Source organism: Cylas formicarius, unplaced genomic scaffold, assembly GCF_029955315.1.
Source record: "Cylas formicarius isolate icCylForm1 unplaced genomic scaffold, icCylForm1.1 PGA_scaffold_5__7_contigs__length_24384050, whole genome shotgun sequence".
NCBI lineage: Eukaryota > Metazoa > Arthropoda > Insecta > Coleoptera > Brentidae > Cylas > Cylas formicarius.
Genome location: NW_026844341.1, coordinates 20,572,096 through 20,598,655, shown reverse-complemented (window position 1 = coordinate 20,598,655; position 26,560 = coordinate 20,572,096). Strand labels below are relative to the sequence as shown.

The 26,560-nt window shown below is 38.6% G+C and overlaps 4 protein-coding genes across 7 annotated transcripts in view; 1 reads left to right on the top strand and 3 right to left on the bottom strand.

Moving 5' to 3' along the window:
- Window positions 1-6,562, bottom strand: part of LOC132702381 (uncharacterized) — a 58,872-nt gene extending 52,310 nt beyond the window's left edge. The window contains exon 1 of the mRNA XM_060670967.1: window positions 6,300-6,562. The gene's annotated coding sequence lies outside the window, so the exon portion shown is untranslated. The remainder of the gene's footprint in view (window positions 1-6,299) is intronic.
- A 9,071-nt stretch (window positions 6,563-15,633) lies between these two features.
- LOC132701853 (RNA-binding protein 1-like) lies at window positions 15,634-17,354 on the top strand. 3 transcript variants are annotated; one of them, XR_009618825.1, is made up of 5 exons: window positions 15,634-15,783; window positions 15,871-16,089; window positions 16,148-16,243; window positions 16,511-16,844; window positions 16,978-17,354. XR_009618825.1 is itself a non-coding variant. In XM_060670099.1 (4 exons), the coding sequence occupies exons 2-4, from the start codon at window positions 15,881-15,883 to the stop codon at window positions 17,069-17,071; spliced, it is 399 nt and encodes a 132-aa protein (XP_060526082.1). In that variant the 5' UTR covers window positions 15,634-15,783; window positions 15,871-15,880; the 3' UTR covers window positions 17,072-17,354. The 3 variants fall into 3 exon arrangements, 1 of the variants encoding a protein (XP_060526082.1); XR_009618824.1 differs by having other exon boundaries at window positions 16,511-16,887; XM_060670099.1 differs by lacking the exon at window positions 16,511-16,844.
- Window positions 17,355-17,541: 187 nt separating this feature from the next.
- LOC132701852 (uncharacterized) lies at window positions 17,542-18,832 on the bottom strand. Its single transcript, XM_060670098.1, has 2 exons — window positions 18,469-18,832; window positions 17,542-18,416 (listed from the first exon to the last, which is right to left on the bottom strand). The coding sequence occupies exons 1-2, from the start codon at window positions 18,719-18,721 to the stop codon at window positions 18,196-18,198; spliced, it is 474 nt and encodes a 157-aa protein (XP_060526081.1). The 5' UTR covers window positions 18,722-18,832; the 3' UTR covers window positions 17,542-18,195.
- A 2,176-nt stretch (window positions 18,833-21,008) lies between these two features.
- Window positions 21,009-26,560, bottom strand: part of LOC132701851 (chondroitin sulfate synthase 1) — a 29,105-nt gene continuing 23,553 nt past the window's right edge. For both annotated transcript variants that reach the window (XM_060670096.1, XM_060670097.1), the window contains exons 3-6: window positions 25,969-26,149; window positions 24,735-24,892; window positions 23,525-23,726; window positions 21,009-22,163 (exon numbers count right to left, since the gene is read on the bottom strand). In XM_060670096.1, the coding sequence (XP_060526079.1) occupies window positions 21,265-22,163; window positions 23,525-23,726; window positions 24,735-24,892; window positions 25,969-26,149 (1,440 nt within the window). In that variant the 3' untranslated portion in view covers window positions 21,009-21,264. The remainder of the gene's footprint in view (window positions 22,164-23,524; window positions 23,727-24,734; window positions 24,893-25,968; window positions 26,150-26,560) is intronic.

Genomic DNA, 26,560 nt, shown 5'->3' with positions numbered 1-26,560 from the left:
GTGCGTTTGATTTCTCTGTCCTACCTTTCATCATTTCATCTACGAGCAGGATTGTCTGTATTTTCGAAAAATTCTATTAAAAAAATATTGCTCAACTTGGATCCTAAAAAGGGCCCACTGCCTGACGGTACCTCTTCGATACTCTTAAGATACTCTTAAATAAATGTGTAGGTCAAGGGACACATTCCCTATTTTAAAGTCTGGTAATTCTACAGACGCCGCTAATTATCTTCCTCTCTCTCTCTTATGTCACTTTTCCAAGGTTTTTGAGGCTGCAATTTATTCACAGTTATTTTTTCTGGTAAAGAATTATATAGACCCAAATCAACATCGTTTTGCTTTCATTGTAGAGATAAAAAATGTATTGCCCACTTTCCCGAATTTGTTAAATAAATAAATAAATAAATAAACATACTTTGAAAAATACGAATTTCATACAAAACGCACCATACCATATCAAATTTAAAAGCTCTCAACCTATATATTTGTATCTTAGGCAAACCGACGAAGGAAGTGAACAAAAAAAAGTAGAAACAGTGGCGGCACGCGTCGCGATACATATCCCTCGCAAAAAGTGACGGTGTTCGTGTTATTAAAATGGCGCGCTGGCATAACATCTCGTCGGGAGGTGCAGCAACGAAAAAAATCACTTAACCGACCTAATCCGTGTCGTTAATGAATAAATTGCATAGAAAAACCGCATTAAATAAATTATGTTTAATAGGCGCGAACGGGGCAGCGAGATCAATTGCCCGGCAATCAGCTTTATCGCGTTTTTGCCGGCTTTCATTTGTTGATCGTTGCGTGTGTCCGCAGAATCAGCGCGCTCTTCACGCGAGCGAACGGAACTACATCTACTTTTAAAAATCCCGCATGTCATATGTGGAAGTTAATAACTAATTAACCCCAAAGAAAAACTTGTAAAGTTATCGAAATCCGACCTATTTTTGAGTTTTTTAAATGACTAACCATTGATGCTGTGGAGTATTTTCGAATAAGTAGATGCGTCTATTTTAACATCAGGTATTATGTATCGTCCGAGTTATATTATAGTAGGACGTATAGTAGTAGTATATATAGTATATAGTAATAGTATAGTAGTAGTATTACGGAGGTATTTGACTGTGATCCTTCAAGTAAGTACGTATTTACGTACCTGATTCTCGAGCTTTGACTCTGCGAGGCTGTTTTCAATAGATAGTTCAAAGCCCTTACCCTAAGTACCCGTACTCTATTTATCTTACACGGTAAGTTTGAAGACAATCATTTTCTTCTTCACAAACTTAAATGTGTTATTTTATTTCGGGGCGTAGACGCGTGGTTAAAAAATTAATTTCGGGCCGCCCTGTATGGTCGGCTATATTCCAAAACCCACATGCAATCGCGGCCGGTTAATCGTAACAAGCGCGTCAGTTATGACGGCACAATCATTAATAAAAATTAACATCGTGTTAACCGTAAAGCATGCATAGTCAATGATACTATTCCTTTACGGTGGTTGCACAATAGCTTCCGAACTATAACGACAGAAACCGTTACCGTCTTAATGACATGGTAATGGAATGCGGCGTTTTTGGGTTTGAATTCGATTTTGGCGACGAATCTCGCTTTCTTAACGAGTTAAATCGTCACCAAAACGCCAGATTGGGAATATGGCCTTGATCCATACCATTTCAACGTGTCCGGCTTGCTGTGAGACGACGTCATGTATTTGTAAATCCAATAACCTAATTAGTCCAACAAGATTAGAGTATGTCGGGTTCCAAGTCCCAGTTTCATTGTTTCATTGGACGCGTTTGCCAGATCGATAATTATTAAATGCAGTTTCCTTATTGGCTTTTTTTTTTAAATATAACGCTTTTAACTTAATCGATATTCGTCTATTTCGTTTTATTTTATTTAATATAGTGCATTTTAAGTATTTTACAGTGGTAAAACCCATCCCAACAGATGTTTATTCTGCATTAAGTAGAGATGGACCGTAACGAATATTTCTGAAACTGGAAATTTTTATTTGAAACGTAAATGGACCGTTTTAAATTAGATAAAATAGAGATTCCCGGTTATCCCCAGAGGTCGACTCCGAATCCAAAGGGCAGTGTATGAACTTGTGACAAAGTTATAATATAATATAATATTCCAAAAAAGGTCTAGATTAAATTATATTTCGAGCAATTCATTCTACGCGTTCGATATTTAAACCGTACGTCTTCTACATAGTTCTTCGATTTGTAAACAATAACAGTTTTTTTTTAAACTATAGTCTGTATTGGCGGTAGAGAAAGATACGTCATAAGGATACAGATAAATATTTATTAGAATCTTACAATTAAACATTTTTTTGAAGGTTCTGTTTTTAACACTTCAAAAAGGTGGAGACCGTGGAATGAAGCAGATGTTCCCCTGTTAAAAGAAAACTTGGAAAACAACGCAGAATTTGAAGACGAAATGGCGACGGTAGTCGAACCTAATGACAATTTAGAATATATTTGTCTTGGGATGATAAACAAATTGCTTTGAATGTTTACAATTTTATAAGAAACTCAGAAGGGGAAGTAGGAGCGGCAAAAAAAACGAGTGACATAGAACGTAATAAATTGTTACTTTGTAATAATTTTTTTATACTTCAAGAATTGCTCGGCGAAAAAGACTGTAGGTAGATAAAATCTTAGGACGGTCCTGGAATGGTTACGGGTAAGGTAAAAAAGGTAAAATTGAGTTGTAAAAATCGATGAGACCTCTGGACTGACCAAAAACTATAGTCTGGAAGTAAAATTAGGAATGGTCGCATTATTAATGTTGCTATTTTGTTTAATAAAATAGTTTGCCTTTGTGTATAAAATAACAATTATCCTGATACACAGGTAGCAATATATTTTCAACTTAACCACAAATCAGCATTACAACTGGAAGAAACGCCATTTATTTTTTTAATTTTGCTATAATATTAAAATGTATTTTATGATATCGGTTTCTGTAAAGGCCCAAATATAAATACACGTTTTACATTCTACACAAATCACGTACCACAAAAAATGACAACAGAGTCCCTAATAATCCTTTATTGTCGCCCAAGTAACTAGAATGGACTGGTCAGCAGTTCAAAAGTAACATGTAAACCTTATGTTTAATGAAGGAATGTCCGAAGAAGTTGTTGGAAACTTCAGATGTTTTGGGATTTCTGACGGTTGATTTCTGCGATTTGCGAATGGTGTTTCCGGTTTCGACCATCAGTTTTCATGGATAAACTACGAACATTCGCATATTCGAAACCGGAAACTTTGAAATTTCCAAGCTGCAGCTTGATTTGATTGGCTCAATCAAACCAATGAAAATGCGCACCGAATCATTCGTAAACTTTTGTTTATATTGATCGTAGCTTTCGAGTCCTTTTATGAATGGATCGATGTAGCTTAAATCTTCGGAAACCATATCAATATAGTCTCAATAAAAACGGCAAGAGATTGGTTAAAAAATATATCGTTATTCCGCGGTTTATAGATCTGTATGCATTGATATGAGTGAAGCGAGCATAGTGTGTCCCAGGTCTCAATTGCCACTCTTTTAATCATTGTATGTATTAAGCATCAAAATGTTAAGTTTCGCAAATTTGCTATTTCACTTACGGCGAAAAATTAAAAATAAATTGAAATAAATTGAAAAGCAAAGTTTATGATTCTCACACAAAAAACTAAACAAATACAAATGAACAATTTAAATATTGAACAAGTTTTGCGTATTTATGAGAACATTAATTGGAATGATCCCATTAAACAAATGTCTAGCAAAATAGCTGCGATGGATCTTACGGATATTTATAATGCATTTTCATTATTTGCTATTATTTTGGCTAACCTGTGGTTACTATTGCAGAATAAAGTTTTTGATGTTTTTTTTTTGGGTTTCATCGCTGCACTCGTCCAAAAAATGTTGTCCAATTATTAAAGTTTGAGCAATGTAAATTAATGCAAAGTAATATATGCATAGAAATATTATGTTTAATGACTGTATTTATTAGTTCATGATAGAACTGATAAAGGGCTGTGTAATCTAATTTTTCAGTTCACAATTATCTATTACAGAATAACATCGGAATATTTATTGAGAATATGTAATGAGCATTGAATATAAGGTTTATAAACGGGATATAAAAATTTATTATATTATATTTATTATTATTTATATTTATTTATTGCATATTATTTTGTATTTTCAATATCAATGTTTCAACCATTGTTTAAAAAAATTCATAAACTGCTGTTGTGGTATTTTGTTTTGAAAATAAATATATTTTCAGAAACAAAATGCTATGAAAGTGGTTTTCCCGTACATGCGTGTAAATTAAAATAAAAATATTTTTCACGACATCGTTTCTCAAGATTTACAATACTACCAAAAAATAACTTTGAGATTTTATACGTTTCGAAGTATCGCTGCGGCTGTCAAAAAATCCATGTCGGCGTCTGTCAATTGGTTAGTATATGGTATCCGCCCGTCGAACTTTCTTGATTTTGCGTTTTGTTCGTTTTGCCCTCGTCTTCTGGTTGTCTCTTCAAAATAGTGGAGTGAAACGACAACGACGCACTGCGGAACTCGCTACATCTCGCCAAACTGGTCTTCGGGGTCTGGAATTTTACGTTTGGCAAGCGCGCGTACAGGGCGCTTCACGTTAAAAGTTCGTTTTTATTTATTTTAATATTTTCTTTTATCGTTATTTTTTTTTTCAAAACCCGCGGCTCGAACTCCAACGCATAAAATTCTTGGGCATTCAATTCACTTAATGTGAAAATAATCCCACTTATATTAAAAAAAAAACTCGTTTAAGGAAAACTTTAATCTCTGCAATCCCTAATAACGATAGGCAAACTCGTAGTGTTAATTATTGAATTTTTATCTGTTGTCACGCGTTGGTCGATCGGAAACATATAAAACCAAACCAAACCAAAAAATTTCTGAGAAAAGTAACAAGCTAGCTAGGAAAAAATCTCCCAATAATCCTGATAGGAAACAGTTCGCTAAATGTCACATTAATGAAATTGTTATACTGAAAATAATCCCACTTCTGAGAGTAGCTGCAATGCGTAAAAAATTAACTTGCATTAACTATATAGGAACACACTTTCGATCGAAACATTAATAGTATGAAGTGACCTTTCCTCAAGCTTAATTGAGTATTTCAGAGTAAGGAGTGGAAAAACAATTTTAAGAATAAAGGCAAAGGGTTTTCATAAATTGGGAAAGTTTTTCAAAAAATTAATGTAACAAATAAAAAAAGGAAGAATGAACACGCAAATAAATTATTTAATTAGATATCGTGTGTTCATATTTATTTCTTTTTATTAATGACGTCTATTTGACTTTAATTTCATACATTTAAAAAGAGCCAAAAACACCCAGACACTGCAATAACCAAAAGAAAATTTCATAATATTTAAAAATGTCCTTAAAATATTGAAACAGATAAAGAGTAAAGGTAAGAGAAAAATTAAGGAAAGGTAAACAAAAACTGTTAACTAAGTGTTATTTTAATTATTTTTGCGAAAAGTCGATTAATAAGCTAGTGTTACCGGTGTACCAAATGCTTTAAATAGGTCCTAGGATAATTTTTTAAACAAACTTCCATAGTAATACTGCTTACGAAACTTCTGGATTCCTCAACAACAACCGACCCAGGCGAAATCCAGAAGTACCTTTGAACCTCGTGGAGGTATAGGTATGTCGCCTTGCGAAATGCATCGTACTTGCCAGTGGAATAAGGAAAAATCCGACCGGACCTATGAGAAAAATCGGGCCCCTTACAAAGTCGTACCGTGGATCCTATTTGTCGGTCAGTTAGTCAAACAATCGCAACGCGAGTACGATCAGATAATGTAAACACGTACTATTGTTGTTTAACGCGTCTGGCACTATTGCTAACAGGTGTCGGTCGATCATCGTTCCTCTGTGAAACCGGCAATAAAAAAAATACTGTTAGGTTTTACGACTTTTTTGGTACTTTTCGTGCTACATTGTAGGCACCGGACGAATGTGGGCGTGGACCGGCAGCCGTTCCCAGACGAATACTGATCGTCCGCCGCCGCCGCCGATTTCTTTCGTCCGACGACAAATACGATTACAATTAATTACCTAAATGGTCGGTTACCTTAATAACGGTGCGAGTACGCGGTACTTAGACGCGGTACCGCATGTTCTATTACACGCATTACCATCGTTGCGGTTATTAATGATTGTTTGTTTACGGAGCGCTTTTCTTTTTCGGCCGATATTAACGGGGTGGTACTTTTTCTGCTGGTACTTACTCTTAGGCAAACACAAAAACCGTATTGTCATCAGCCCAGGACCATTTAGTAAATTCCCTGTATCGCTCGCTAATCTTGCGACATTTGGCGTCGTGAACTCGTATCGTCAAGTCGTACCCATCGTACGGCCTGTCGTATATACGGGGGACGCAAAAAAACCGCGCGCACTTCGAACGATCGTCGGTGCCGAAAAACGGTACTCGGAGGTACTGCCGCGAAGAGGTGCTAGCGGTCCGCGCGCCGTTACTAACCTGACTGCGGTACCCCCGTGCGAATACTGCAACCCGGATGGTACTGTGGTCTACAAACGGGCGACTGATGGAGGCCCGATGGTACCGACGCCCGACGAAGACGTGTCCGTCTTGTCCGGCGCGTGCGACGTTGCCGATCGACGAGGCGCTGCGGTGTTTCGGTGGTACCCGGGCCGTAGGAACGCGCGTCGGCGCGGCAACGTTGCGCGTGGCAGGTGAATCTCGGCACCGATGTCCAATAGACATACGCGGACGCGCGCGCGCAGGGGCCATCGACTCCGTAGACGTGGAAACATATGCCCCGCGAAGGGGTACCGTTTGGGAACCCGTGAAAGAAGCGCGCGCCACACCGGGGGGTAGCCGGGGGGTGCGTTTCTTCGAATCGGCCAGGCGGCGGCGGCGGCGTCAACTTGTCGAACGGCACCGGTACGACTATAGATAAATGTCACGACCGTTCAATTTGGAGAACCGACGGCCGTAAAGTACCGGCCGCTGCCCGCTTCTAGAAGCCGTCTAACACTTCCCCTTTTTAGTCGCGGGACAAAAAAAATGGCGACGCGTCGCTTTCGCGGAACCGCCGAGCGAGTAGTGCCGCCACTTATAAACTTGCGTGCTGTACATTTTTGACTTGAATAATAAAAGAATAAAAATAAACATACTATTTGGAAGACAATTTAATATGCTTTGGTAGGAGTTGAAATTTGTCAAAGAAATGAAAGGCGTTCATGAAGTAGTTATAGCGATAGTTACAAACGTGGTATAGACTAAAATTCATCGCCTATGGGACCGGAATTTTGCACATTATTCGTTTTTAACCATTTTGATAGCGTGTTTGCAAAAAGCCGCACAAATTATCGCTTTAATCGAAAGTGGACTTCGCCTTCAACTGGATATGGCACGCGCAGCAGTTCGAAGAGTATGCCAACGAAGACTGATCCTTGGCTAGGCGCCCTGGAACAGGCAGAAGGCGAATTACAACGGCTCGTGATGACAGCTCCATGAAGTTCGAAGAATGGCTATTAGTCAGTGGACAGTGAGAAGAAGTCTGAAGGAAAATAACCTGACCCCAAAATCAAGTGCAATTGGGTCAAAATTTACTCCAGCTCATCGACAAGCACGCCTGCGCTTTGTACGGGATCATCTAAATTGGCCATTGGACAAATGGAGGTCTGTTCTGTTGAGACCAGAATATGCCTCTTTGGTAGTGACCGACGAAAAAGAGTGATTTTTATAGAGGTGGTATTCTATGGAATCACGAACCGATCCTCTTTTCATCTGTAAGGGCGGCCGCGGTCAAAGTGCAGCAGATTTAACAGGTGATCGAGGATATTTTATGAGATCGCGTGGACTACATTGGAGAAAAATTCATTTGTATGCATGACAATGTTAGATCGCACACGGCAAGTCGTCGCATGTAGTCCCGACCTCAGACCGATCGAACATTTATGGGATGAGCGAGCTAGACTGCTTATCCCAACCTCGATCCTAGAGATTATTGTTGCAGTAGAAGAAGAGTGGCGGCTTAACATTCCACAAGAAACAATAGCCAATTTGATTTGATATATCTCTAATCGAGTAAGAGATGTTATTAGGGCACTAGGGGGTCATACTCATTAAAAAAATAAGTGATTTTGACTCATGACGTTATTGTACTCGTATTAAAGCATATTAAATTGTCTTTTAAACAGCATGTTTTTTAAATTTTCAAAAAAAAAATGAATTGAAGTAAAAGACGAAGAAGTCAAAAGTTCACAATGGATCGATTTCTATGCACGCAAGTTTAGTTCACTGATAAAAGAAACTATAGATGTTTTTCCTAAATAGGTATACATTATTCTTGGGGGTTTATACTGAGCAAACAGCTTCTTTTTTTTTTTTTTTTGGTCAGTACATTGAAAAAAATAGAAATTGAATTCAAAAGTTCACAAAGGGCCGATTTCTATGCACGCAATTTTGTATAGGCCGCTTCGGGTCGAGCTTGTAGCAGAACTGAACTTTTTATGAAATTGTTTCAGAACGCGCGGCGTTGCCGGGTCTATACTCGGAACCTCTGGCAACGTTGGAATTTAACAAATTTTAAGTTTGTTTGCTAATATTACTTTTTCCAAAGCAAGCAAAATTATATTAAATTTCAACTCGAAGTCCAAACTGTGACCAAAATAGTGGGGAGGAGAAAGAGAAATACTCGAAAAAGATGTGAATAAGAAGAGGACGAGTGCCTAAAAGGAGAGCTAGACTGGTTGAGATGTAGATGGGAGAAGAAATCTTATCTGTACTTGTGACCTTCTTAATTGGTCTTATGGGCCATGATGCCTGGAACTTCTCATTGTCGCTCGAGTGGTGGGAATGCCTAATCGCCTATATTTCTTACCCATTAGTTGAAATTTATGGCTGTTTCCATTATTTCGCTGGAAAGTGTTTTTACCCTTATAAGGGATAAAGTAGTTGTCATAATTATTGATTTCATCCCAATTTTGTAACTTTCGTATTCTCTCTCTCTCTCTCTCTCTCTCTCTTCTTTTTTATATCTATATCAACTCTATATTCATCCCGACGAATACTGTGTTTAATTGAAGTAAGAGTTTCCTACATATCTGATCTGTCATTGATCTACCATCTATTATGGCGTTGCAATTTTTTTCTCCAAACGGACGACGTAAATGCGGCGACGTTTAGTTTAACAAAGTGCAGGGTGACGTGCAGAAGTACAGTCTACCACGTCGAGTCGGTAATCCGTGACGTGCGTATATACCTACATCTGGTAGAACACACGTGTGTGTCGACTGACACCGGCGTGTACAGTTATGCGGAGACCACCGCCAAGCAAAACCAATGCCCAATTCATTGATAGTACCACGGGGCCGTAATGGGTGTGTGGGAAACATAATAATTGTGGTGCTTAGCGGGTACGTGGCTGGGCCGGTACCTGTCAGAAGTTGCGACGTCGGTATGCGAGTTTGTGCGTGAGAGAGGGACAGAGAAGGGGGGGGGGGGGGTCTCGGCCGGTCGTCTTGTTAAAATCGAACTTTTTCCGGAATACGATGAATTATTCTGGAATGCGAGAGACAATATAAGATTTCGCCACTCCGGGCACGCAGACTTTCGATGAACAGTTATACAAAGATATACGCGGAGACGGGCGGATGCACTGTGATTTTTTGGAGACGTCCGGCGGGCCAGTGGCGCGCGGCGATTGTAGGGGAGATCGGTGACGGTTGTAAAAAAAATCACAATTTAATTTTTTTAATGCAATATTTACGTTTAATCTCAACTATTCGTATTCCACTGAATTCGATACACATTCGTGAGTAGCACAATGTTTTTTTAGGTTTTGAAAACCAAAAAGATATTTTATAAAATTAACATCAAAGACGCCAGTGGCAAGTGTTACAACCGACACCCAAAAGGTGTCAGTTGTGACATAGCTAGGTGCCGGTGGTGACATAAAAACATTTTAAAAAAGCAATGAAAATAAAGATAATTAGATTAAATAAGCTTTAATGATAAAAAAAATTAAAGATACATACAGTACAGTTAGACTGACAAATAAATAAACAAGAACATATAACCAAAACAATATTATTTTAATAGATAGTAGAAAAAACATATCTAAAGAAGAAATAAAAAACATAAACCCAACAAAATTAAACTTAACAAAACATGTTCTTAAAAAATACTAGACGCAGAGTGTCTTCCTCTTCTGATGAAGACGATGTGTCTTTGTTCGCAACTTTTTGTTTCTTCTTACCTTTGTTTTCGTCCCCATCACATTTCTTTTAATACCTTTTAATTAGTCCGATCTTCGATTAGCATCTTTTCAGGAGTATCAGTTAGAATGAAGTTTCCTTTCCTTTCCTTCCTTTCCTTTGTCTTCCAGCGCCTTTTGCCTTTGAAAAGTCCGCCTTGGGCAATGGCCTTATGTCTTCAGGTGTAACAATGCGATTGTGACGTTTTAGCACCTTCTCTTAATTTGGAGGTTAATGGAACTGGAGAAAATCGGCAACTACCTTGAGAATCCAAAGTTGAACATTTCTGTTTCGAAGCTGAAGAATCTATCGTAGTAAGTGAACAACTGACTGGTGCAAGAGAATGTAATATTGATGGTTGTTGTATGAATGAAATTGAAAGTTCCGAAGAAGAGGAGGCAAAGTTTAATACTGGGCGTTGACGTTCAGTTGAACTAGAAGAGTCTAATGCTGCGGATAGTTATTTAGACGGGGTCAAAGGCTTTTGGGAAGATGAAAAGCGAACAGAAGTAGTATATGATATGATCTTCTATAAAAGGGCCAAATTCCGATCCAGAGATAATTGGTAGGAGTGATTGTCTAAAATTAACAACACTTTCAGATTTCAGAGGACTTGGCATAATATTTAAAATGTTTAATAAACTCCATGGATTCCTTCTCCTTCATCCATCCACTCTTATTCTCTGATCCGTGGTATCCATTGGGTCCATCTCTAATAAAATGGTGTTGGTATCTATTTCCTATTGCATTTACAGCTAGACACATAGTTACTTCTTTTATACCTTTTGTGGCTAGAACCTTAGCAGACTTGTGCACTGTGGTGCAACCGGTTTCATCCAAGATTTTGTGGGTCAAAATGATACCGATCAAATACATTGGCCAACGCGTATTTTGTCTGTTACAACCCTTTCTTGTAGCGAACGAACTTTCATCAGACAAACGTCAAAATTCAAAGCGTGGGACATATCTCCGGAAACATCCGATTGCTCCCAAACCCGTGCGGTAAAATCCCGGAAATGGCCGAAGTGGCTCGGATTCGTGAGAAACGAAACTGACGTGGTAAAGCGACGCTTCCCGCACGCTAAATCGGTGCGTAATTAGGTATTTTACAGACGGGAGTAGAAAAATACATTAACTGACATAACCGTCAGAATCGATAAACGTCAAAATTCAAACCGTGCGGTAAAATCTCCGAAAACATACGGTTGCTGTCAAACCCGTGCGGTAAAATCTCGGAAATGTCCGAAGTTGCTCGCATCCGTGGGAAACGTCAATGACGTGGTAAAGCGACGCTTCCCGCAAGCTAGATCGGAGCGTAATTAGATATTTTACAGACGGGAGTAGAAAATAGTATATTATGCAACAAGTGCGGTAAACGGCATTTGACTCACGAGTTTATTTGACACGAGCGGAGCTTAAGCGTTGTCGCCCTGTGCCTTGCAAATCGGACATTTAATAAAAACCTCCAGGAATGAAGTTATATCGTTAAGTGTGTGTACTCCTTAGTGGCAATGTGATTTCTATGGTTTCTATACTTTATGCTATTAATTACTTCGAGATTTTAAATTTTAACCCCTCCCAGCCATCTTCGACTCGGCCAGCGACGCGTTCAAGTTATCATTTTTTTCCCGCGACACAGTTAACGCGATTTTTTCACCGCAAATCCTCCGCCATTGTTTCGATTTGGCTCGCGACCCACATTTTTTCAGTGAAAAAAAAAACGCGGATAATTACCGACGCATCGGTCGGTAATTATTATGCCCCGGTATACAATTAACTGGTCTGAATGTTTTCTAGACAAATGGGCCTCCCGACGTATTTTCTCGCTCGCCGTGAACGTCTCCCTCCCCTCTGTCTCTCTCTATCTATCTATGTATCTCTTTCTCGTTACGCCGATCATAATAATTTAATGATTAATTAATTAATAAATCGCACACGCCTCGGAAAGTCTCGCGAAAATTGTGGGAGGCCGCGGACCGGAAAATTACCGGAAAAACGAAAGCGACCCGTTTTTCGCGTTTCCGCGTTTCTCTTTTTTTTTCCTAGACCGGCGATTTTTATTTTCTGGTCGTTTTTCTCTTCACGTAATAATAAAAAAATAATTACTTATAATTACTTTATGAAAATCCATTTAACAAAATAAATAAGAATTTTCACGAAATTGTATGTTTTCCCATGACAATTGTTTCCACAACACCGTGTCTTTATCAAATGTAATTTTTACGAACTACCTGGTACTATATATACCGAAAAAATGACAATAAAACCTTAACTAATGTTGTTATGAGAATTTAAGTTTAATAATGGAGAGGTATTTAAATCTGATTGCCCGTTAAGCGATATATTCGAATGTCTCATTTTATTAATCTCCGGGCTTCCAAAAAAATTTAATGTTCTACTTTTTGTGGCTGTATATTAAAATTGTGGTTAAGTTTGTAGACTATTTTTTTTAAACGCTCTTTTATGTTCGTAAATGCGTTTCTTCTGTTTGTCAAATATAAATTTTAGGACAAGATCTGCATTTCCAACTGTAGGCACCTGATTTTTGAGATTTTGGACATTTCGTTTTATTGTTTTTCAAAAATTTTCCTATTGTGTTGTTAGTTCCGAAAGCTATTTTTAAACCACATTTTGACAAATGTTTTGAAACTTTTTCACTTGGTCCTCCTATGTATGTATTTGTTTTAAATTGTTCGTGTACTGTATTAGGTTTCGGTTGAATAGAGTTTACTGTTGTCTGGATTTGTTTTTTGTTTATAATTTTATCGATAATGGACGGATTGTAGCCGTTGTTCAGTGCTATTTGTTTAATAATATTAAGTTCTTTGTTGTAATTTTCTGTTGAGAGTGGCGTATTAAGAAGTCTGTATATAAACGAGTGAAATGCAACCATTTTGTGTTTATAAGGGTGGTTTGAGCTGTTATGTATGACTGTGTCCGTGTGTGAAGGTTTAAGATAAATGTAAAAGTCTAATTTGTTTTGCGTTTTCGTAATAGTTAAGTCTAAAAAATTAATAGATTTATCCTGTTCAATCTCGATAGTGAATTTTATACGATTATGTAATGAGTTAATGTAATTTAAAAAAGAATTCAATTGTCTGTCCGTTCCACTAAAGCAAGCAAAGACATCATCCACGTATTTATACCACCATAGAAAACGAAAATAATAAAAATAAAAAATAAAAATCTCGGCTTACAAAGAACTAAGTGGGTTTCCCATAATCAAACCTTCCTTAGAGATGAAAATCTGCCCATTAAATTTAAAATAATTTTTTATTGCAAATTTTAAAATATTTACTAATTTTGTTGAGAGTTTAACTGCTGGAGCTCTTACACGACTGGTCTAATCTTGTTTATGTAAATTAACTAAAGAATATAATTTCGGCTGTTGTAAATTCATAATTGTTAAAAAATACTTGTCTGTGTCACTAAATAGTGTGGAGTTAGTAATTACTTCTTTGACTTGTCTTTGATATAATTCGGTAGCATCGTGTTTGATACATTGGAAAAGTTCTGGTTTAAGAAAATCGTTGGTTTTTGAAATATATTCTGGGAGATCGATAGATATGACTTTACTAGTGACACTTGAGAAATTTTTTGGTGTTTGTTGTTATCCATTAATTGAGAATTTATTATATTCGCCAATACAAGTTTGTTTAAATTAGAATCGTTAATGTCCTTAATTGCTAATTCACAGTCGATCCCTAAACAGTCTAAATCTCTATTAATATTTGAGTGCCGTAAGTTAAAGTTGAAACCTTCTTGAAAATGTTGTGTCTGTTAAGTTTATAAACCTGTTGTAAAATTGGTGGTCGGTGTACTCTGTAATTGCTGTCAGATATTTTTGTATTAGAAATTAATTTGTCTAACTATAGTTTTTTATGAATGATCGATAAAATGTCTGTTCGAACTCTATAATCATACATAAATGTTGTTTGTATCCCGTTTTCTGTACTCGCGTCTTCGTTCTTAATTCATCCATTTCGTCTGGCCTTGGATCTGGGCGCGTTGCAGCGGACTTCTGTTGTGGTTTAAAAACCTTACATATTTCGGTCATTGCTGCCGAAAAATATGACGATTTTGAAATTAGTTTCTTCTTTTTGGAAGATGGAGAATTATAGCTAATGAATAAAGACGAGCCTTATTTTTAATTTTCATAATAAAAGTATAATATTTTCAATTTGACTCAGCCTGTATAAACGACTAGAACTAACTTCGAGACAAGTATACTAAAATAAAGACAAGTATAATGAAATTACGGCTATCAAAAATATAAGGTATTAAGGAGAGGACATTTTTGACGAAATAGAGGCCATAAATCCGAAAACACTCAGTAGACCATAACAACGCTTCAATGGGATTGAGCAGAAAAGCTTGACTGCGCACATATTTATGGATAACCCTGTATTTTTACAAATAGCAAACGAGATCCACACCATATTATGGTTTTAAATAGAAGAATTTTATATGGTGACATTCGGAGGTTATTTTTGAGATGTTACTTTGACAAGCATCTGCTACTGGGTAACGTCGCATCGCTGAAAATACGACAATTTTCAGAACGGATTTCTAGGTTTCGTTCACCATTCGGTGTCAGTCATCCGGTATACTCGATGAAACGAAAAAAGAAACGTGCCCTTATAGTTATTTTGTGGGGGGTAACATCCCTTCTGGAATGTAAGTAACGCTACTCGTAAGCGAAAGAGGAGACGATATATAACATGTAGCAACAATGTTCGGGCGGAACAAAAAGCAACTTATTCGTCTACCCGTCCTCGCGCGGTCTGCGCAAAAAAAGTCGCCATTCAGAGTTGCCCAGAGGCAAGACGTCCGAACGACCGTTTGAAAAAGGCAGTAGTAAGTAACGACGTATGCCTGCGTGCACACACAAATTGCTGATAATCGCTTCACAGTAAGCCAGATACGGATTAGGCAGCGCTAATTTATGTTTCGCGATACCCGGACCCCATTTTATGCCAGAAAATACCTACCTTATTAACATATGTGTTTGAATTTTTCGCGAGCAGCGTGAAGTTCATTAAATTACCACGCGACCCTACCACAAGGCAATTTACACTCGCAATAGCGTTAATGATCAATTTTTTCTGTGCGTACTCCGTTCGTCGGTCCGGCGCATCCGCCTTTATTGTGCATATTGTAAAACTAAGTTTTTTAATTTAAATGATAAGTTTCTGCTTCGTAAAGTCTCTATAGCACTTTTTTAGCAATAAAAACGTGAATTTTAATGAACAGTTCTCCGTTTCTCACACTGCCCTATGCAAATATTAAGTATTCTGTGATATTTCCGTACAATTACGTTTATGCTTACCACGCTCGTTCTGTGGTGAGTCCTGTTTGTGTTGTCGACCAAGGTGGCTACGTTTTTTTTAATTTTCTCCGACAATAATCATTAAATAAGAGAAACGCATCGGTCACTCGAATATAACGTTCCGAGAATTCAAATTAGACGACCGCGGTCCTACTCAGGTAATTTTCTCGAAATATTTGGCTGAATAATTTATTCCTGCGTTAGCAAAATGGCGTCCATCCAAGCCCGGTTTTGCCTTATTGCAGGCTCTTGACGATGTCACGCTACCGCGAATGGGACCTTTCTTGCAAGGTGTACGTCGGCAATTTGGGCTCGTCGGCCAGCAAACACGAAATCGAGAGCGCGTTCAGCAAATTCGGGCCTCTGAGAAATGTATGGGTGGCGAGAAATCCACCGGGCTTCGCGTTTGTGGAATTCGAAGATCCCCGGGACGCGGAGGACGCGGTTAGAGGCTTGGACGGCACGTAAGCGTTTTCCGTATTGACCTTATGTTCCGTCAATAGTATTTCATGGTTCTTGTAGTCGTTGCTGTGGAGTGAGGGTGAGAGTAGAGATGTCCAGCGGAAGGTCGCGAAGAGGTGGAGGCAGACGGGGACCGTCGCGATATTCGAGAGACAGGTGATTGTTTTATATTTCTTTATAGTGTTATTATGTCTTTAGATAGAATTAGACAGCTATGCAGGGAGTTCCACGTGTGTCAACATTTATTGTGTGCTTGTGTATCAGTTACGTGGAAGACCCTGTATTTTGTTTGTTTCAGTTGATTTCCGCACTCAGGGCGTTTGGTGAATCTACTTATTATTTTATTTTCGGGTTTTCCGGACGCCCCGGGTGTGAGCGAAAATTGTTGACGTCGTAAACACAGTGGTTTGATGCGCGTTGCAGGGTCACCCGGTCGTTGCTCTACTACTACCTTCACCCCCCTTGAGTCAACACATCTCCCAACCCCCCAAAGGCCTTCTCAACAACACATCTTGTTCATCAAAATCAACCACCAACAAAAACACCACCCGGGTCGCACCAAAAAAAATCCGTCAGCCCTTAGCGGTACCGACCCCCGGCCAAACAGGCAATTTAACAACAACGGCCGCTAAAAATTACCAAGCGGGCCGAGTCATCAGCTTTACAAATTCAATGCAATTCTACCACCACCACCACCACTACTACGGCCCGGCTTCTAGTCCAACCTCATCTCCGCAACGACGGAGGAAGCCGTCCGGTGGGATATTTTCAAGTTTTTTTTGGGGCCTTAATCGAAAAGGGTACTTGTTAATTTAATTGAAGAAGTGTTTTACTCGGGATTGCCTAACGGGTCTTTTACAATTAATATTGTTTGCTTCCTGATATTGTAGGTCGAGGTCTCCGAGACGGTCGAGGTCTAGGTCCCGTTCGAGGAGCCGTGGCAGGGACTCTCGTGATAGGAGCGATTCACGAGACAGACGTTAAATGATAACCTTGATTGCTTAAACAAACGTATTATTAAGTTTAATCATCATTTGTGGCGCGACAGCGCCCTCGGATTTTGTGATCAATAATATTATACAATTTTTTTTTTTGGCACATATTTTTAAGGTTATACCTATTTTGTCCAAAATAATTGAGTCGGATTGTCCTATCGAGATGACCGGTTTTACTTTATACGCGAGGCGGTGTTCGCCAAGAGACTAACGCATATTTCTGTAGGTTTCATCTTGTTTTGTATTTTATTTTAAGAGCAGAACAATAAAATGGCGGAAAAATTACTTGTTTTCATTCCCAATGGCAGACGCGCCATTTCTTATCGGCGGTACTGGCCAATCGGCATCGCGATGTTTAAAATAAAAATAAGATAAACAATTACAATTTTAATTTTTGAAAATTTCATTTTATACAAAGCAAAACCGTTCCATAGTCAGCGTATTAAGAAAAAAAAATCGTTGGCGCGCCATCTACTACAAAAATTTCCAAGCACACTTGAGCGATTCTTCCGCCGTCAATCGCTCATTTTACCAGAACCGAATCCATCAACGATTTCGAAAAGAATCGAATGAATCATTTCAAAGGTTCATGTCAATCCTTTTTGTTGCCAACTGCAAGCTATAAACCATAAGCGTCAATAGCCACTGAATCCGAACAATACGAACGACCGATTCAGATTCATTTGAATTTTTGTTGTGTTTTTTGTTTTACTTAGTATATTTAGCTGTGTTCCCTTTTTATTGCATCATGATTTTATCAAAATAGGTGCTATATACTGGGTTGTACGAGTAATACATTAATTTGTTCAAATTAAATATTTGCGTGGAAATAGATGCATTCCATATTCAATTCAAGAAATAAGCAACTCTAGGGATCAATGTGTAACTCAATACAATAGAATAATTATAACAATACTCTCAAACCTTTTCCATGGTCTGTCTATGTTGTGCATTTAAATCTTAAATCATTCAAATGAACCATGATTCACCACGTGATTTCAGACCGGTCAAGGAGACAAAGTGATCGAATTGTTATGAACGGGCGGGATTTGGTGATTGGATCCAAGTGACCGAATCAATCACAATTGACACAACTCGAAACCAAACACAATTTTATTTCCTGGGTCTTTTAGAAACTGTCCCGTACATCTCGAGCAGACCGTCTCGTTTCCTTCTCTTGCGGTCGAAACTTTTGCCTTTCGCGGTCGACTTGCCCGCCTCGTTTTTGCCCAACTGTTGCAGCTTCTGTTGGGCCTCCAATTTTTTCTTCTCCATTTTTTTCTCTAGCATCAACTCTTTGTAGTTTTTGCTCTTATTTTTGGGCGGTTTAGCGCCTACAACAGCCAGCGTTGTTTCAAAGGGTTAAATTGAGAAGAAATCACTTACCCAATTTGATCAGTTGCTGTATTTTCGCTTCCTCTCGTTTGGAAGAGTCGAAACCAGACATGCCCAGTTTAACGACTTCGTGCTTTAATCGTTTCACGGTTGGTTCGTTTTCTTTTAACGGGGTGTCATCGGTGTCAGCGTTTTCCGTATCTTTGTGGTATTTCTTTGGACGGGAAGACGCGAACGTGACTTCTTCGTAATCGAACGCCCGCTTTGTGAGCATGGACGCCTTCGTAGGTACCAAATGCGACATGATTCGATGTTATTTAATAAATTACCATAAATATATCGGTACTTTTCGTAATACCAAACATTACTCCCGTTTTAAGGTTAACCTTAGTTTTCTTTTTACTGGCGCATATGTGCATGGTCAACTCGACCAAACTAACTAAAACTACCCTTATCTGATTTATTAATAAAACTTTCGCTCATGAACGACGTTTGATTTTGATATTTTTGTTTCAGCCTGGAGCTTCTCGTGGAGACTATGTAGTAAGTTTTCTATTATTAATGTGGAGTTGGGTTTATTTAAAATGCATGTCGAATAAAAACTCGCGCGTACCGTCTATTGGTCCTTGCCATAACTAAGTCTTAATTAAAAGTCTGAGAAAATATGATCGTAAACACAAGTAGCAAAAAAAAACAAGATTAATTTCGAAAAGTCGTGGCCGTGCGAATCGTGTGCTCCGTACTATGCCCCATGCAGTTGCAGCTTTGTATTTTGAAGGCGTGTTGTCCTAGAGGGACCCATTGTTTTTTTTTTTCTTGCTCCTGCGGACTACTATGGAAGTTTCGCAACATCTACATAATTTTGTTGTGTATGCACTCTGTATAAAGTGTAGCCGAACTTCAAAGTCACGGCAAACTTGATAAACGTACAAATTTGTACAAATAATAGCAACAAATAATATGATAGACGAAACCTGAAACTCTCTTTCGACTCAAATTACGATACTATTTAAACCAAATCATCCCATGTTTTATGGTTTTTCAGTTACGGCTAATAATTAACTCACGAAAACGACAATTTTCAGGATCTTCATGTTTTTTACCGATGATCGTACATAATCGAAAAAATGCCCGAAATAAAAGTTATAGCCCTGGATCTCCGTCATTTCTTGGCATATGATTTTTTAAAATAGAGTATTAGTTGACTTTCGATAAAATAATTGTTTTCTGAAACCATGCAGTACTCCCTAATAGTAAATGACTTGATCACGTGTAGGCTGAGTGCGAAATATAGCGATTTTCATATGGAGTTTTTCAAATATCTCGAGGAGCGCGTGTGATTGACGAAAACTGTAAATTCAAAAATTGTAGGCTTCGATGCGGCCTTTATTAGTGTCCAGACCAAATAGCGCGAAATCACGAATTTTGATTTACAGCTAATAATTTTCTCCCTAAATGAACAATTGTCAGAATTTTTGAGATTTTTGTCTATAATTGAAAAACCCTGTGTATAATCGAAAAAATGTTTAAAATAAAAGTTATAGATCTGGATCTCTCGCATTTCCAGGTTGACAAATAGTGCCTATCGGGTTAATACTTTTCGAGAACATCATTTCTTTCTGGAATTCAAAATAACGAAAAATTTTCAAAAATGCTTTGAGACTATACAATTTATATGTGGGTATGCACTTCGACTTTCCTGCCAAATTTGAAGTTGATAGCTGCAAATCTGAGACACCTATGACTTTTTTGAATATTGTACAAAATATCCCGAACATCTTTTGCAATATGTAAAAACCTTAGTGTTAGCTATCTTTACGGTCTATATTGCCATGTAAAATAATCTGACAACTAAAACATAGTATTTTAGTTATAGTGAATTTGCCATAAAAGAATAACATATAGCCTAATATTTTACGATTTTTACCATCTCGGAAGCAATTTGCGAGATATAACTTTCTTCTTAGACCCATGCAAACGTGGTTTTTCATTTTTTAAAAATACTTCAGACCCCCCAATAAGTTCCGTTAGGGGACTAAACGCTATTTGCTTGCCAAATTTGAAGTCGATAGCATCAAATTTCGGACATTTATCGGGTTTCATAGTAATGTTCGAAAAACAGTCGAAAAATGAAAAAAAAAAAGAAACGAACAAACAAACAAACGAATGAAAACGTTCTTTTTCGACACTGATTTCATCTGTACTAATGGCGACACTGTACGACGCACCGTTTCCGAGATATGAGTTTCGTTGCCAAGCGCGTATACTTTCGAAAAATTGGCATTTATCGATATTTGGAAAATAACAAGGAAAACAAATTAGTTCAGTTAAGGATACAGGACAAAACAATACGACGTTGCGATGTATTTTTAATTTTTATGCTCTGTGAATGTTGTCGGTAATACAGATCCCGATAATGTGTCTGAGGTCTGCGTGCATCGTCGTTCGATGCATCAGAAAATAAAGTCCGACCATTAATTCAAATTGTGGAAACAAGATCGCAGAATACTAGGATTACTTCCCAAAAACAATGTAGGATCTCTTGAAATCGAAGTAGGTTCGTTGGGCAAAAAATTCTCAAGGATCGTGTGCACGGGGCATGCTTAACGCCGTTTAATAATTAAATCACAGACAATAATCTACATGGTAAAAAAATCGTCTTCTTCTTCTTCTCCTTCTTCTCCGTACAATGGCAGTGTTTTCACGTTACATCTACTTACACCGTTAAGGCCCTCGCTTGGCCCTACTTTTTCATTTTATGGAAATTGCCTGAAATTCTTCCTTTTTTCTCAAAACGGGCAATAAAAGAAAAGGCGAAACACCCCGATTATATTTCGCTCTCGGCGGCTACCGGAACAGACGCCTGTACTTGTCGAATAGCGCCTGCAGCGTGGCGAGCGAGCCCAGCGTGTTGCCCTTCGTGCCCAGGCACATCGTCCTCTGCTCGGCGTCCAATTCGGCGCCGCACCGCACCTCATGGTACACGTGCACCAGGCCCGGATCCGCTGACCGCGCGATTTTCAATCCGGACGCCACCGCCTTGTCGAAGAACGCGACGTCCTCGTAACCCCATCCCTTGATGTGCAAATCGAACCCGCCCAATTTGTCGTAATCGCCCTTGTAAAGGGCGGCGATGCCGAAGCCAAACTGGCGCCAGAATCCGCGGCGCCCGTCCACCACCTGGTGGACGTCGCCGCCGATGAGTTTCGGGTTGTACAGGCTGTAGACGATCGGGAAATAGACGCTGAGGCCGCGGACGGCGTTGCGGCGCATCTTGTCCAGCGATTTTCGATCGAACGCCATGTCGACGTCGACGAAAAGCATAAGGTCGTCGTCGCGGAGTCGATCGACCGCCTTTTGGAGGGCGGCACCGCGGGCGAAAGGCTCCGCGCCGCCTTCTACGAGGGCGAGGGCGTCGTCGTCGAGTCCGTGCTCGCTCCTCGTCCGCCGGATCGACTCGACGGTGGCGTCGTAGTCGTCGCCGGCGTAGACGATGACGTGGAGGCGCGTCGGTTCGCCCTCCGCGACGCAGACGCCGACGTACCTGTCGAGGAAGCGGACGAACGTGTCGTGACGGCCGCTGAGGGGGAGGAGCAGATTTATGACGGGCGCGGCGGGACGGGCGGGACGCCGGGACAGCGGCGCCAAGTTGTCGCTTAATTTCGAGATGATCTGGTGGACGATGCCGTCGTCTTTCGATGCCGACGTCTCGGTGCCCGCCGGCGTCGCTTCCCTCACGAAAATACCTGGCGCGAAGTTATAACCACGTTAATTTAGGTAGTCGACTTTTGAAGGACGCTTCAAGGTCGAATTGTTTACCTAACTTTCTCAGATGAGAACACAGCGCAAGAATTTAAGTGATTTCGTGTTTAGAATATTTTCATTTGAACAATATTCTCAAAAAACTAAAACGAAAAGTGAAAGGTTTTTTTGATGTTTGTAATGATTTTTTCTACTCCCTTCTGTAAAATACCTAATTAAACGCCGATCTGTGGGGCTGTTTTCACTGAATAGTTCAAATGGCAAGGGTAAGTACCTGTAGTATTCTATTTATCTTACAGGTAACTTTGAAAATTATCATTTTTGTCCGATCGATTAACAACATTCTTCTTCTTGTATTTTTGTGTCTTCTACATACTTTTCGATTTGTAAACAACAACAGTCTTTTTTACAATCAGATTCGCGGTAGATAAAGGTACGTCATAAGAATACAGATAAAGATTTATTAGAGTCTGACATTGAAACATTTTTTGAAGGTTCCTGTTTTTAACACTGGCCAAAGTTTCGAAGTCAACTGTAAGAAAAATTGTTGCCAATGGGATAGTCAAGAGGAAAGTGAGAGAAGATGCTGGTACTTCGCGAATTTTTTAAAGAACAGTAGATCTAATTAGGCGTATAATCTACGACGCTTATAAAGTGAAGTGTTTTAACCTTAGAAGACGTGAATAAAAAAGTACTGACAGGCAAAGGGTCGTTGCGTACTTTTTGAAGAAAATGGATTTTCAGTTCCAAACAATTAATAGACGTCAAGTGCTAATAGAATCTCAAAGAATTTCGCAATGGAAAGTGGATTATTATTTAATAGTATATTTCGGTGAAATGTAATTCGACACGACATAGTAAAACAAGGATGGTGGGTGGGAAATCTTGATATTACCCGCATATCATTGTATATTTAACCCGATTGAGATTATTTGGTCCGAGTTAAAAGCACATATAAGAAGCTGTTGCCAAGAGACTTTGCTTGCGTTCGTACATTATTGCAAAACCATCAATAAGAGACAGGTTTTGATGGAATCCAAGAAATTCTTTCTAAAACCTGGTTTGATAGCCACGATACCACGAGTCGAGTGACGATAGTGATTGATGTAGAATAACTTTTTTGTATAAATATTCAAACATTGTTATATAACTAAATTTACTCCTCCACTTATAATATAATATTATATTAAACATTATAATATAATAAACAATTTAAAATAATAATGGATTTTTCACTGCATGGACTAATAATAATCGAGGAATGTATTTATCAAGAGAACCCCAATTGAGGTAGGCCTGCGGTTAGACTTAAAAAAAAAACGGTATATCGTTTGGAGAACTCTACCGGTAAAGGTTTGCTGCACGTAAGCGTGTCGCCTGACTTGGACGGTCATTTTGTGGCCGCGGTACTTTTTGTAGACGAGCAGGAGGTCGAGGATTAGATCGGCGCCGTGGACGGGATCGAGCCTCCAGTAGCCGTAGAGGATCTCCTTGAAGTCGATCACCCGACCCCTCTGTTTCGAGTAAGAGTTGATCTGTTCCATTATCTGCGACGACAGAAAAAAAAAAGTTATAAACGAAAGGCGCTGCTTCGCGGGGTAAGGGGAGGTCGTTGACTAGAACACGAAATTCCATTAGAAATTGTTCCGCTAGAACGAGCCGAGCTTTTTATGGCAGCGTCGAATTCTGTCACGCTTTTACGTAGACCCTATTTAAAGTATTTTATATTAGAAATTAATTTAATAACACAATTAAAATATTGTAATTAATAATATAAATAGACAATTCACATAGGTATTGGATAATAGGGACTTTTTGTACCTATTAATTTGGGGTTATTTTACTTTATTCATTATTTGAAGCATACCATGCCATGCCATGCCATGCTAAGGCTGAATAAGGTTCCCGTTATTAAAGTTTTTAAAATAGGTTATCAATGAAAAAAATTAAGATTTGATTTTACTTAATTGACCTTAAACTGCCACCTGCTAAGTATTTTTATGTGACTAGTTTCTTTCTTGTTTATGATAACGTAAAAAAGTTACATAAAATGTGCAAAAAGTATATAAGGGCCATAATTATTTTTAATTTAATATTAATATTTTTAAAACATGCTATATTCAAATCGAAAACTGTCAAGTTGCCGAACTGTCAGCGGCCATGTTGAACTACGCAAGGTCTTATTGGTCGAAACACAGTTAAGGCTTTGCGCATGCGCATATAATCATTTTTAGTTTTTTGAGACGTGCCCATATTATCAGCGCAACTATCTATATCTAGCAGCCTGATGCAGCTATATGAAACTGCTAGACGCTTCTCTTGGCACCTAAAATATTTGGGACTTCCCAATAAATATGATATCATATAACACATCTTGTTAGAGTTTGAAAAAGTTCAAAAAGCGTTCCATTAATAAGCACAAAACGTCATTTTTTATTTTTGTATCATAATTAAAATAATTAATTAAATAAAATAAAGAGGCTCCGCCCTTAGAAAAGGGTGTTTTCGTTGGAAACCTAAGTGACAAATGATTAATGTTTCCGATCAAATGTTACCTCTCGGATGACGTCGCCGAGTCCCTCTTTCAGCGACGATCCGATGCGCTTTCGAGGGTTCAGGTCACGATGCGAGTACAGCGTTTTCGATATCAGCTCCCATTCGAGCACGTCGCCCAGGTTACGGGGTTGGTACCTGTTGATGCTCACCGGCACTCCTGCGCGCGAGAGAAAAATAGAGATTTGTTTCTGAGGTCATGTGAAGGTATATCACTTTACCGATGTTGAAAGTTAAAGAAATAACATTTAATGTTACATTGTTACTAAGTTTACGGCTTATTATAAAACAGTTTTAAATTTTAAACTTAAAAAAGAAAGGAAAGTTATACTTAAACAGAAAACCGTGGCACATAGATTTAGGTTAAGGCGGACCGGAATTTTACTCATTATTTCGATGGCCTTTCGCCCAAAATAGATTACAAATCCTGTATATACAGGGTCGTTCACAAAATATATGCCAAAAGAGAGTTAAAAATAAATGTTTAAAAAGATACGTTTTATTAATTTTTCCGCTTGAAACCGAGGCATGATATGAATACAACTCAAGACTGAAAAAGTTGTACCTTGCATGCAAAGTAAATAAAGAAAAATGTAAATGCAAATGTAATTTTCATTTAGATAAAGCAAAATTACATATATGAATGTTTTTTCTTTTTTTTAGAAGGAGTATCTAGGCGAGCGTTGGCGTATATTTTTTGAAACACCCTCTATAAGCAAAATGGGTATAATATCACCAAAAATATAGTGCATTTGTTGCTTTGACGATTTAAGTATCTTACAGTACCTTAGCCCGAGAATTTGACAGGTCTGTGGTAAAACCCAACCCAACAGATGTTTATTGTGCATTAAATAGATTTTCCCTGAGATGGACCGTAACGAAGATTTGTAAAAACTTGAAATTTTTATTTGAAACCTAAATGGACCGTTTAAAATTTGATTAGGCATTGTGCTGCGGGGTGGTATTTTCGTATGACTGACACAGAACAGAACAGAATAAATTGTTACTTTGTACTAATTTTTTTATGTACATGTGTGAAGAATTGCTCGGCGAAAAAGACTGAAAAAATAGTTATAACCCGCTTGTTAGTGTAGGTAGATAAATTCCTAGGACGATCCTAGAATGGTTACGGGTGAGGAGCTGCGGTTTTATAGTAATAAACAGTAGACAAAGTTAATTCCGGGGTCCGTTGTAAAAGCACTATATTTCTGGTTGAAGTATATAGATTTTACTGACCCAATAAGCCGCTGTCTCCCAGATAGTCAGGCTGGCCCTTTTTCCGTGGAAACAGTTCCAATCCGGGAGCCAATTGGGCGTGCTCCAATCGGTCCATTCTGTAGCCCAATTCGGCCATCGATTGGACGATGTCCCGGTGCAAAAGTAGGCTGCTCTGCAACGCGTCTTGCACCTTGAGACCCTGAAAACGGTTTCGCGTATCGTTAATATAGTCCGTCAACCGCGAGAAGCAGAGGGGCGCCCGAGTCGCCTTTTTATTCGAAATAATTAATTCGTCTCCTTTCTCGGCGAACTTATTATCGTTATATGGATCTGTTTATTCAAGCGATCGGCTGCTATTTTTAAACAGTTTTACACGTGCAAGAGGGGAGCCTATATTGAATATCGCCTGGTGCGTGCGCGACCTACCGCATTACAATTACTTTGTACACATTTTTTTAAATTTTAAATATAATTTTATTCATTTCTGTACTGCGTCTGTGCCCTAAATATCGCTTTCTTTCGACCTTGCTGTTTTTTACTTCGAAATTTTTATTTTTCTACAGGATACCATTTTTTCCTAACAAACATTGTAATTTGCATTCGTTTCGAT